This window comes from Grammomys surdaster, unplaced genomic scaffold (genome assembly GCF_004785775.1).
Source record: "Grammomys surdaster isolate TR1022 unplaced genomic scaffold, NIH_TR_1.0 127, whole genome shotgun sequence".
Lineage (NCBI taxonomy): Eukaryota > Metazoa > Chordata > Mammalia > Rodentia > Muridae > Grammomys > Grammomys surdaster.
In genome coordinates, this window is record NW_021604585.1 from 3,455,529 (window position 1) to 3,469,004 (window position 13,476).

General features: G+C 40.6%; 1 protein-coding gene across 1 annotated transcript in view; it reads left to right on the forward strand.

The window, feature by feature from the left end:
* Nucleotides 1-6,958: 6,958 nt before the first annotated feature.
* Hif1a (hypoxia inducible factor 1 subunit alpha) overlaps nucleotides 6,959-13,476 on the forward strand; it is a 43,390-nt gene continuing 36,872 nt past the window's right edge. The window contains exon 1 of the mRNA XM_028789315.1: nucleotides 6,959-7,065. Coding sequence (XP_028645148.1) covers nucleotides 7,031-7,065 — 35 coding nt within the window. The 5' untranslated portion in view covers nucleotides 6,959-7,030. The remainder of the gene's footprint in view (nucleotides 7,066-13,476) is intronic.

The following is a 13,476-nucleotide window of genomic DNA, read 5'->3' on the forward strand; positions in this document are numbered from 1 at the left end:
AAATTACTCTCATTGCTATTTCATAACTTTAAGTTTGCTACTGTTATAAAACATAATGTAAATAGTTTTTAAAAATAGAGGTTTGGGGTGGGGTCTCGACCCACAGGTTGAGAATCACCACACTGAGAATATCCTCAGGCCGGTATTCTACTTTAAAAACTTTCATGATTGCCTTGGGGTTTGCAACATACATTTATGACTAATCCAAGTCTACTTCCAAATGTTATCTTGCCTCACTGGTAATGCAAGTGACTTACACCAGTTTCTCGTTCCTCCCGTCCATCCATTTCCACAGCGGTGTCGCTCATTCCTCTCGCCCGTAAGCAAGAAGTCAGAACACATTTGCTCTGCCAGTTTTCTGGGCAAACTGTTAACGTGCTAGAGCAATTAAAGGTAAGCAAGAATAAGGTGGTTTTGTTTCCTTTACTCGGCTCCTTCTGTGTTTTTCCTTTTTACAAGGTTTCAGTTTTCGGTTCTATGCTATTTTCAAGATCTTCCGGCGTTTCTTACAGGCAGGTCTGCTGGCGGCGACTTGCTTTAGTTCTACTGCCCGAGAGAGAGAGTCGATCTGACTTTGCTTTGAAGGAAGGAGGGTGCTTTGACTTTTCTACTCTTCTGATGGATGATTTCGCCAACTATAAGATTTTAGATTGGTGGAAGGGAGGGTCTTTTCTTCTTCAGATGTTTTAAATATTCCATCCTTCTGTCTTCTTGCTAGAGTGGCTTTGACAAAAAGGTGGATGCAACGCTCATCTTTGTTTCTGTATAAGTAAGATGTGTCCTCTCGCATCTGTTTATTCCGACTTTTTTTTTCCAGCTTGTCTTTTTTGATTCTCCAGTTTAAATACACTCTTCCTGGGTGCCAAGTTTTTTTGTTGTTGTTTTTGTGGTTAATTTCTCTGAAATCCCAGCATCTATCTATGCCTTGATTTTTATCAGTAATTTTTGAAAATCCTGGGCTATTGATTTTCCAGTATTCCCCTTCTCCTGTTACACCTTGGTTTCATCTTTTGTCATTATCCTATACCCAGTTGTTAGGGATTATCACACCACCACCCTACCACCCCTTTTTTGGCATGGCATTTCAACTCTTGAAGCTTGTATTACCATATCTTCCATCTCATGCTTTTCTTCTCTGCTGGGACCAGTCCTTTGATGAGTCCAACACAAGCGTTCTATTTTCATGTCCAGTACTTGCAGTTCCTCTTAAGTACTGTACCTGCATTACTTACCTGATGCTACCTGCTGTCCATACTTCCCAGTACACCTCTTAATGTGTTAACTGGCTATTTTAAATGCCTGGTCTCGTCTGCATTTAAGCCTGATTCTGGTGGTGGTTGGCTTATCATTTCAAACCATGGCTCTGTGTGTGTGTGTGTGTGTGTGTGTGTGTGTGTGTGTGTGTGAGAGAGAGAGAGAGAGAGAGAGAGAGAGCACATATATAAAAGGATGTACATGCATGAGTATGCACATGCTTGTGGAAACCATGAGGTTGGCATCAGGTGTCTTCCTCAGGCACTTTCCATCTTTTTTTTTTTTTTTTTTGAGACAGGGTCTCTCACCAATTTGGCTAGACTTACTAGCCAGTGAACACCAAGACTCCTCCTGTCCCCACCTTCCCTGCATTGGGATTACAGAAACATGTTACTTTCTGCATGGACTGTGGAATTGAACACAAGTCCTCATGCTTCAGCTATAAGCACCTGACCAACTGAGCTGTCTGCCCAGCCTCCTCCCCTCCTCCCTCCCCCTTTATTTTGCCTCTGCGCCTCTTATTTGAAAACAGATGAGCTGCATGAGGAATGAGGTAGACAGGCCCATAGAACACACGGTTTCACTATGACTAACAGTTAGGCTAGTATTGTTTGCTGAAGCAAATTGGAGACTAAAATTTCCTCAATTGTCTATGGTTCTGTTTGCCATGTTGTCTTTGGGTGTCCCTAAACGCTCCTACAATAGGGCAAGAGGCTTAAGTTCTTTTAGGTGTAATGTTCTGCTATTATACAGGCAGGTACTCTGGTGAGGTGAGGGGGTAGGGTAGCATTTTGTAGTCCTGTGATTAGGTCTCAGTTGTGTTGTTGCTCTGAATATCTTCCTTTTCCTAGCTTTGAGGGTAGAACTGGCTGGAATTGCTGTTTCCTTTTGCTTAGATTTAGTTGACTTTAGTAGACTCCAATTGATAAGGTACCAATAAATTCATTTTCCTGGAGGGCTGTTGAGCCTAGTGGAGAAGGGGAGATCTAGAAGTATTCAATTCTTATTTTTATTTTACCTTTGTATTTTCTATTGTGTTTTAAAGGTTATCATACAGAGTAGTGGGTTCTACTGTGACTCTTCCATGCATACATGCCATCACACTCCATTCCTGCCCTCACTGCTGTCCTCTTTTCCAGTAGCCCCTCTTCCTGCCTTCAAATTGTGTTGTAGATTCCATTGCCTTTTGTTACCCCTTGGTGCTCCTTATAGACACCCTTTAAATCTCTTTCTTCTTTCTCTTAGTCTAAGAGCATTTTAAAAGTACCATACACCATCCCCATATGCACGTGCATATCCCTGTGACAAAAGCAAAAGGACATTGGTCTCAAACTGCCATAGCTGGAGCTGGTTGTGTTCCTAGAGGGAAATTCAGACATCTTAAAATAGCAAACCTCAAGGAAAGTACATAGGGGACACAGCATCTGGAGTTTTAAGTTTGAAAGTTGCTCTACGCTATGACCAAAGATTCCTGGACTGCAGTCTCAAGCGCTCCTGCTGATATATCTTTGGCTGTGGTACTGGCTCTACTCCCAGTAAACTGTGATCTGGTGAGCTGGATAGTTTTGCCAACTTGACCCAAGTCATCTGTGAGGAGGGAACCTCAATGAAGAAAATGCCTCTGCACAAATGGGCTCTAGGCAAGTCTGTAGGAGTTTTCTAAATCAGTGATTGATGGTGGAGGACCCAGTCCATTGTGAGTGGCGCCATCCCTGGGCTGGTGGTCATGGGTTCTATAAGAAAGCAGGTTGAGCAAGGAATGAGGAGCAAGCCACTAAGCAGCACTCCTCCATGGCCTCTGCATCAGGTTCCTCCCTGTTTTGAGTTCCTGTCCTGACTTCCTTCAGGGATGAGCACTGATTTGAAAGCATAAGCCCAATAAACCCTTTCCCCAAGCAAACTGCTTTGGCCCTGGTGTTTATCACAACAATAACCCTAACTAGGACAGCTGACAAACTGTGATTGTCTGTATCCACCTGTCTCTAACTTTTTTTTCCTCCTGTGACATCAATTCTGATTGGATAACTATAGATTTCAGTTTTATTAGCTTTTTCCTTGTCATGGAGATGGAAATGACAATTTGTGTGTGTGTATGTGTGTGTGTGTGTTGTAGTTTGGTTTTGGTGGTACTGAATATTAAACCCAGGACATGCTAGGCAACAGTTTTACCAATCAGTTATACCCCCCAGCAACAGGTCCTAAGCTCTTTGCATATGTGACAGACAAAAGGAAAGCCCTTAGCATTTCTTTTCTAATTCTTTTTCAAGAAGCCAGCTCAGGCTGGTCACACAGAGAGGGGTAAGATCATTGGTAGTGCCAACCCAATGGCCTGAGCTCCATCTCTGGATGGAAAGCAAAACTGACTCTTGAAAGTTGTCCTCTGACCTCCGTGGGTGTGTCACTTTCTGAATGAGAAAGTGCTACTTCCAAATTTTCTATTTGTATTTTGCATAAACTCAGACATACATCTTTACTTTGTTTTGATTCCTGTTAGGAAAAAATATGTTTAGTACCTCCACTTGCTAAACACATTCCTCCCAAATTATATGCTTTCATCATTGTTATTGCTACAAATATACAAAGAAAAAGGAGAAGCTGAGGAGGGGGAGGAGGAGAAGGGGTGGGGAAGAGGAAGAGGTGGAGGAAAGGGAACAGCAATGCCAGATGCAAATACTAAGTCAGGAGTCACTTTTCTACACTCATCTTCCCAGCACAGTTTGATGTCTTTTAAACTGTGTGCACTTGGAATGCTTCACTTTCAGGAGGCTCATTGCTCCATATTTTTTGAAGTAATTTAAATTCAAGTTTTACCCTGACTCCTTGGTGAGTCACTGCAATTGGGTCAAAGGTCAATGAAGTCATTTTGCAATGCTCTTTTAAACTCCTTAGTAAGGTCTGCAAAGTGAGTTGGAGTGGACCTTGGACAGTTGTGCAGATTATGAAATGAGGAAAGAAGACTGCTCACACAGATGTACTTATTTGGTAGCAACAGAAATGCATGTGTTAATAGGTAGCGCATAAAAAGAGTGATTTTAATTTTATTCAATGAGATAATTTGCCTTTTAGGGTTCTATTAGCAGAATTATCTGAATTAGGAGATAGTATCTGGCACTTTTGTAACTTAACTACTTGGTTAAATATTACTGTTCTCCATGGTTGTATCTACTTAATAGCCATGCACAAAATATCATATTTTGTAAATTTTTACAAAGGGAAATGGAAGCTTGAAGAAATTGTATACATATTAAAAATATCTTGTTTGCTGAATTATTATTCTGTTTAAACTTTTCGAATGATTTTTTTTAAAAAACCTTTTAAGTGAGTTAGACCTGCTATTACACAATGCTCATATTTTTATTTCAAGAACATTGTATTCTACAGCTGTGATCCCTGGCCAGAGAGAACTTAAGTTATAAGAAAAGAAATGATTGGTGTTTTCAGCAACAGCCCTCATTTACGGGGATGCAAACATTCTGGGAAGTCACAATGTCCAGAAAAGGGGGAGTCTATAAGCATTTATACTAACCAACTGGCATTTTTGAACAGCTGAAACTCGTCAATCTGCAGAAGCCCGACGAATTGCCACTTGCCTGAATTTAGGGATAATAAGAACAAGCCCCCCAGCATTTAATGATGGCTTCCTATTGCTCTCTGTGGTCTCAAGTGCTTTCTGTATGTTATAATCATCCCTAGTTCTGGAGCGTTCGTGCCATCTTCTCCATTTTACAAGTGAGGAAGCTGAGGCAGAGGGTAAACGATTGTGAGCACTGCCGCTCATACCTAAGCTCACTCTGAATTCTGCAGCCATTGTTCTTAACACTGGATTTTCAGTGTTACACTAAAAAAAAAATGTCCATGATTAAAGACAAGACAAAACAAAAGACGAGTAATTATTTTTGGTCTTTTACTTTTTTTATATGTAGTCTATAGCTCTTTCAGAGGTATGTTCTCGATTTAAAAAAAAATAGTGTTCAAATCAATTTATATAGTCTTAGCTTCTTTTTTTGAAGGCAGGGCCTTGTGCATGCTAGACCACTGATCTACTTCTGAGCTAAATCTCCAGCAGTAATCATATCTTTATGGGTCTATTGAGATGCTTTATACATTGTTTATTGTCTTATTAGACCTGGACATTCTGTGTATTTATAGAGGGCTTTGTTTTTGGATTTGAATGCAATTTAAATGTATCACAGATATCGACATTATTATACAACCCAAAGTTAGATTGTAACAATGTACTAACAAGACAAAGAAGAGATGTTAAACAGTGTAGTATCAAGTCAGTTTCAGAGACCCCAGATTCAAACTCAGCTGTTTCTCCAGTGTGTGTGTGTGTGTGTGTGTGTGTGTGTGTGTGTCTGCGAGTATATGCAGTGTTCCTTTGTTGGGCTTGGGATACGCTAAAAACAAACAAACAAACAAACAAACACCATATCCACAGACCTAACATTTATGCTTCCAAAGACTGACCAAAAGTAATTCTTTTAATCCACAGCTCCCAGCATAGCAGGCAGTCCTCTGTCAAGGTCTGTAGGTTAGAGGGCTCGTCCTTCTTCTTTCAGTCTAAACAGTGAACCAAACTCAAGTCTCAAACAATTCTTGGACGTTTCTGCATTCATTTCAGATTATCTTTGTCTTTTAAAAAAGCAACATGAAAGCAAAATAAATCTACTCAACGCCTTTTCCTGTCTTGTCACTCAAATTCAGGCTCGTGTTCTCACTTGTTGAAGCCGTTTTTTATTTGTAAATGGTTAAGATAGTTCATTTTAAAATGGCCCTGCAACTTCACTCCCCTTGAGAGGTTTTGCAAGAGGGATTTGATTTATATTTTTATCTGCATTTGCCCAGAAAAATCTTAATGACTTGGGGACTTTCCTTGGTCTGTGGCAGACAGCAGAGACTGATCTGCGTCCGGTCACCTGAGAAGGAGGGACCCCCCACTCTAATACCAGGGGGCTGCCTGTCAGAACGCAAAGTTGGCTTTTTTGCAACTGGAAACTCAGGCGGGCTGGGCCAGCCACGCAGCTAAGAAGTAAGCGAGTACTCTCAGCTAACTCCACAGAGAGCGGGGCGGTGTAAGGCAGCCTCGGACCCAGGCTTGGCAGCCCACTCGCTCCAGCAGCGCCTCCCAAAGCCAGACGCAGTTTTCCATTGAAGGCGCAGAGTCAGCCTGAGCCGCCGGTCTCCCCTTTCTCTTCCCTCCCTTGCTGCACACAGACAAGCACGTGAGCGGGGCAGCTCTTCCCAGCTGGGGCTCAGCTGACCTCCTCCTGATTGGCTGAGAGCAACGTGGGCTGGGGTGGGGCCTGGCCGCCTGCGTCCTTCACCATTGGCTCTCGGGGAACCCGCCTCCGCTCAGGTGAGGCGGGCCCGCGGGCGCGCGCGTCGGGCTTAGCGGGCGCGCGCCCTCCACGGGTCCCCTCCCCTCGCCGCGCGCCCGAGCGCGCCTCCGCCCTTGCCCGCCCCCTGCCGCTGCCTCAGCGCCTCAGTGCACAGAGCCTCCTCGTCTGAGGGGACGCGAGGAGTGTCCTCGCTGCCGTCGCGGGCAGTGTCTGGCCAGGCCTTGACAAGCCAGCCCGAGGAGCAAGTAGGAACCCGAGCCGGAGCCCGGCGAGCGCAGCCTGCAGCACCCGCCTCGCCGTCCCGGGGGGCGTCCCGCCTCGCACCCCGCCTCTGGACTTGCTCCTTTCTCTGCGCGTGCGGACAGAGCGGGCGCTTAGGCCGGAGGGAGCCCGGGGGCCGCCGGCCGGGAAGACACCGCGGGCACCGCTTCGCCATGGAGGGCGCCGGCGGCGAGAACGAGAAGAAAAAGTAAGCCGGGCCGCCGCGTTCCGCGGGCTGGCCTTTTTTTGTCTCCGCTCCCCTTCCGTCCCCCCCAGCCTCACGCGCCGGGCTCCCCCGCGGTCCACGTCGCCATCTTGGCGCGGGGGGTGGGAGTCGCGGGCCCAGCGCTCGGCGGGGCTGGGGTCTCCGCCCCGGACACCCGCCCCGCGCCTTCGCAGCCCAGCCTGCCCCGCGCGCCCATCCGGCCGAGCCGGCCAGGGCCCAGTACGCCCGTCGCTCCCGCGCCTTCCCGCCCCGATCCTCCGCGTTAGCCGCGAGCACCCGGCCCCGGGCGGACCCTGTGCGCGCTGCCAGCTTCCTGGGGTCGAGGCCCTCCGAGACCGACCCGGGGCTCTCCCGAGCCACCTCGCTGCGCCGCGGCCGCCGCTGCCTTTGTACGTTAGGGAGTTTCTTCGGGGGCCTGAAGATGCTAACTTTTTAGTTTGCACGTGCAGGTTTTGTTGCAATCTGGAAAAACTTGCCTGCATCAGAGTAACGGGAATTTAGGAAAATGGCATCATCTTAAACAACTTCTAATTTCTACAAACTTGTGTTTGCATCACCTGTCAGGAGATCTCAGACGCTATGTATGAATATGTATATGCCTCGTTCACTCCTGAAAATAACTTACTGATACTTCTGGTTAAACTTAGGCGGATAATTTAATGAAGTGTGTGTGTGTGGGGGGGTGTGTGTATATAATGAAAGCAAATGAAAACCATCAGTTAAAATGTTGCAAATTTATTGGAACACCTGAAAAGAAATGTATCCAAAAAACATACACCCGAAGTGAGAAATCTTCTGTGAGAATTCAATGTAAGTTTATGAAACATCCTGTGGTTTGAGTCTAAGAAGAACATTATAGAATTATGAGTGCAGCTAGTAGTGATAAGATCGACCCCTGCCGCCAGCACACAATTTTGTCTACTTCAATATTTTAACCTTGAGAAAAATCAGTTTAAGGTTTGTAGTAAGAGCTGGGGTTACAAGACTGGCTTAATATACTGGTAAGTCCTTCCAGTCTTCTGGAAGAGATTAATTCCCCTTATCCATATCAACAGAAGAGATACATTTACTCATTTTCTTGATGTTTTGTACAGCCCTTCCTTGTCTTGGTCTTTATTCCATAGATGGTCCAGGTCTTAGTTTGTATGCACCAAAGGAAGCACTTTGAAAATGTTTTAAAGTGAACGTGCAAGTCTAGACTTAACTCCACGAGTTACCAGAATTAGTTGCAATTAATTTTGCAGAAGTGACTACAATGCTTTTGATGAAATGATGGGCTGCTATTCTCTAAACTCTAGGCAGATTGCCATTGTGTACTTACTGTCCTTATTAAATGCTGAATTATATAGATACAGTACACCAAGTTATACACCAATCACTTCTCTTTCATATACGCTGATTTTTTTAAAATTTTAAATCAAAAGTAGTTTTATAGTGGATAAGTAAGTTCGTTGTTCATTGGGCCCAGTTCTAAATGGCTTTTAGGTTTTCCTCAGAGCCATCTGTTAATTTAATTTTTCTCATTTGAGATGTTAGCAGCTTTAGATCAGATGGGATTATATTTCTTAATATAGAGGTTCTTAATATCACTAAAAGATAATAAACATGAGTGATGGGTCACTTAACAACCCTTAGGTGCCATTTATTAAACATGTCTTTTTGTAATCGTAGTTGAAAGATGAAGAGGTAAAAATTTTCTTTCTCCAATTATTCCATCTTAAGTGAACCTCCAAAGTGAACATGGGGGAAAGGATTTTGCTTTTTTAATAGAGAGTATAGAAAACTAAAACCTTGAAGATTTGGAAGAAAACAGAACAGAAAATGCCTAATAGATTTAACAGTAGGTATGTGCTCTTGACTCCTTAGCTGTTGGGGCTGAACTTGATTGACCTAGTATGTATATGAATTCTTAGATTTCAAATGAATGTCAAGCTCATTCTGTTTCTAGCTGAACTTTTCAAAGTTTTTTTTTTTAAAAAAATAGTTATTGGACCACTAATGTAAAATCTTTTATTTTTTTTTTTTTTTTTTTTTTTAAAAACTCTTATTAAAGACATTTCTTAATTTCCCCTTTTAGCTTTGATCATTAAGAATCAAGAAATTCATTTATTAATAAAAATTTTATTAAAATTTAGCTTTCCCCCTTATTTGAGGACTCAGTAGTCTACTGATTTAGAGAGTAGGAATTTGGGGACAGATAGATACCCACAAGTTAGAGTCCCAAGCCTTTCCACTTGTGATTGTTGGCAAGTTACTGAATCCTTGTGTATTGTATGCCCCCTAAGAGGATAATACTACCCTTCTGAAAATAAGATAATGCATTTAAAGCCCTTAGTCCAGCACATAGAATGGGAGACTTTGTAACATTTAATATATTTGAAAATAGGTGTTAACTGTTAAAGTTATAGTTAAGACTTTTCATGACCTTCAAACTTTTCTTCTGTACCTTCATACATTTTTTTCTTATATTCAAAAAATGAGACGCCCGGCTCTGAAATCAAAGGCTGAGAACGTTTCTTTCCTGCTGAAGCCCTGTTCTTGGCCCATGACATCTAGCATCAGTTGTTTGACTGAGCATATGATAGACCCTAGGCACCTTATCCCAGTTCCCCATCCCAGTGTTTCCTCCCTAAGTAGGTCATTTTGAATCTACCCAGGGCTCTAGTCATAAACATACTAGTCATGCCTGTTCACCCAGCAAGAGAGACCTAAGGGGATGTAGGTTTAGAACTGGTTGTCATTTACTTCTTTTTCTTGTCCTGATGCTCACCTTTTGAGTAGACAAGTATAAATACTAGTTTCTTCAGGAATTTAATAGCAATGTGGTGCTTTGCTTATGTCTTCCTCTATAGTTAAGACTATTGGCCCTCGTCTCAAGGCAAGGCTTTGAACTTGTGTTGGTCAGATTTTTTTTTTTTAATCTAAGATTGTTAACAAAGGTCCATCTCCTCATCAGGAGAAAGTAACCTAAATATAGCTGTGGGGTTGAACTACCTTCCTACCAAGAAACTGATTTTAACTTACAAGAAAAAAGTTACTTTGTTTCAGTTCCCCTCCTTTTGGGACTAGACAGCAATAGGTAGGTTTTACTTAGCCATCTCCTGCTTGTGGTATAAGTATTTATTGTATATTTTCTACTTGACTCTGAAGGGTTTGAAAAAGAATTTAACAAACCAATGTTGTCATTGCTCAGCGTTTTTGGTAAAAATATAATGAGAATGTTTAATTATAAAAATTTAATTATAGCAATTTTGTCTCCATCTCTTGAAGTATCAAGAATGAACTACTTGGTATTGAATTTGATATTAAAGTTCATGCTTTCTCCAATAAAAATAAACAGACTCATCTGTTTGCCAGGCATAGTCTTGTAGACAAATGTAATATAAAGAATTCAAAATTGTAAAACAAAAATCAAAAAAGAGTACTTCATAACTTTCTCCCTATAGTGTTTTAAGTGATTGTATATGTTTTATTTAGTTGTTTTAAAAACTAACATCAACTATTCTAGCCATTTCTAAGTGTATATTTTAGCAACGGCAAATTTTGTCATGTAACCAACTTTTTCTTCTTGTGAAATAGAATCTATGGCCATTTTACAGCTCCCAGCTTCCCACTAGCCTTAGCCTCTGGTGCCACCATTCTCTCTGAATCATAAACCTGACTACTCTAGACTACTCATGTAACTAGAATCATGGTAGGTTTTGCCTTTTTGTGGAATTCACCTCAGATGATTCATTCATGTTGAAGTGTGTTAGAATTTCTCTCCTTTTTAAGACTTCTGTTGTATCACTATGCCATATTCTTTGTTCGCTGACACTTGGGTTGCTTCTCCTTTGCTTCTGTTGTGCTGCTGAGTGTGTATGTGTAAATATCTCACCAAGGCCCTGCTCCCTGTCAGTCCTTTTAAATTATAAGGCAACAAATAAGTTTTTTGAGGAACCTCCATACTTTTTTCCATAGTAGTTTCTACCTTTGTAATACTATTCCTACTAATTGTGCACTATTTCTCTGTAGCCTTCCTAGCACTTTCTAGGGTTTTTTTGGGCAGAATATTTGTTCTTTGTGGTGGCCATCCTAATATATTGAAGAGATTGTATCTTTAGTGGCTTGTGGATGATTGGTACACATGAAGCTACTTTCAAACAAACAGAACAAAATGTCAAAGAACAGTTTGTGAGTAAAAGCTTTTAAAAAGAATGTTAAGTACCTTTAAAATAGGAATGAAATTTTTCTAGTAATCTAGAAAGAGTTGGTCTCTTAAATTTTTCTCAGAAAGAAATAGTTTCAACTAATATATGCCTGTTCTACTGAAGATAAAGTCCCAATTAAGATAGTAATTAAAATGGTATCATTTTTATAAAATAAAATGTTCCCATTTAGTTGTTCTGCCCCTCTTCATTATCACTTACTAGTGTTTTCTTATTAAATCCTACTTGGTTGGAATACTAAATAAAAAGATTATTTTAAGGTATCATTTTGAAATTTTATTTTCCTTGTAAATAGAAAAGCTAGTAGTGGAACATAGCCTATGTTTGTAGTCCTTGGTTGTTTAGAACCATCATAATTAGACAAATTAAGTATTCTTTAATGGTACTGTTTAAACTGATGAATTACAAATGTTATGTATTTGCCCTTTTCCTGATAGTCTGTAAAGATAAGTTTGCCCAACTAAAAACACTGGTAAATATAAGCAGAGTTTAAGAGTGGAAACTTGGAGTCTTAAAGTAGTGTGATATGTTTTGTTCTTATGGGCCTTTTCTTATAAATTTAGATACTAAGCAAGTTTCTGTAAGGAGATACCTCCTGTTTTCCATTCTAAACTTGGGTACATGTTTCTATAGACAACGTCCCAAATAGACTGAATTTGAAGAACATCTAATAGGGAATACGGGTGCACATGAGCGCTAAGTATTCTAATGAACAAATCAAACAACTGATGAACAATTGGATGAGCAAAAAGAATACAGAGGATTTTAAAGGCTGATTTTTTTTTCTTTTAAAAGTCTTTTCCTGTATCCCGTGGTTATTTTTTTCATAAAAACTGTTCTTATGCTTTGGAATTCTCATGCTATGTTGTTAATCTTGAATTTTAATTTTCTGTCACCTTTTTGATACTTTTTCTATTTATTAGAACCAGACTAGAGGACATATTTTATTGATAAACATGGCTATGTACTATGTCCAAGGCCTGGGAAGTAAGTTAGTATCCTTTAAGGTATGTTAAAAATGTCTCTCAGGGGCTGGAGAGATGGCTCAGTGGTTAAGAGCACTGACTGCTCTTTCAGAGGTCTTGAGTTCAATTCCCAGCAACCACATGGTGGCTCACAACCATCTGTAATGGGGTCTGATGCTCTCTTCTGGTGTGTCTGAAGACAGCTACAGTATACTCATATACATAAAATAAATAAATCTTTAAAAAAAAAATGTCTCTCAGTTTTCCATATTCAGAACCCTGAGTAAACGTGAGGCATCTGTGTATTGTTGCGGAAAGTCTACTAGGTAAACAAGTGGAAACTATTCATTCTTGGTTCATCTTTAACAAACTGTTATTGAATATGTATGCTTCACCTGTCTATCTCAAGTGGCTAAGTGCATGTGCTCTGAAGCCTGACTGCCGACTCCATTGTGTAACAATGGGTAAAATACTTAACTTCCCACACCTGTTTCTTGTGTTACATGCATTAAATATATGTATCCTTATGCAAATATGATGCATATCAAATAAAATATCGATGATAGCAGTTAACTGTGAAGGCATTTTGCTGATGGAATAACAGTGATTAAAATAGAAATTCTACTTTAAAAAGTTCATCTACTGGAAAGATGATTCTTAGGACCTAGTGTTGCAAGCTTAGAATTAACAAGCTACTATTGGGTTCTGTTTACTCCCTTGAAGAAGGTAACCAATTCAATTCTGCTATAGTAAACAAAGACCATTTATCCATTCTTGAAGAATTTGGATAAAACTTCAGATGTGGCATTTAGGTTTCTATGACCAAACTACAATCCAACCCTTCTCAGAGAGCATTTAAACTTTTCTTCTTTAAAAAAAAAAAAAAGTACACAGTTACTACACAATTATAAATTAAGAGTAAAAGAAAAACTGAAAGTTCACTTCCCTAATACCAGCTTTAAAAAGCAATTACTCCTACAGTTTAGTATGTCTCTGAGAGAGTTTTAATTCACATAACTTCCTATTTACATAAGTAGACTATGTTATGTGTTCTGCCTCCTTTGTTTTATATGTATTTCTTCATTCAGTTTTCCCTTTAATACTATCTTGACTGTCTTTCATTGCTGGTTATGAGCTACTTCATTCCTTTTAACTACCATAATATGTACTATTATGAACAAGACACTAAATAGCCATGAATTTAAGTAATCTTAAAAATG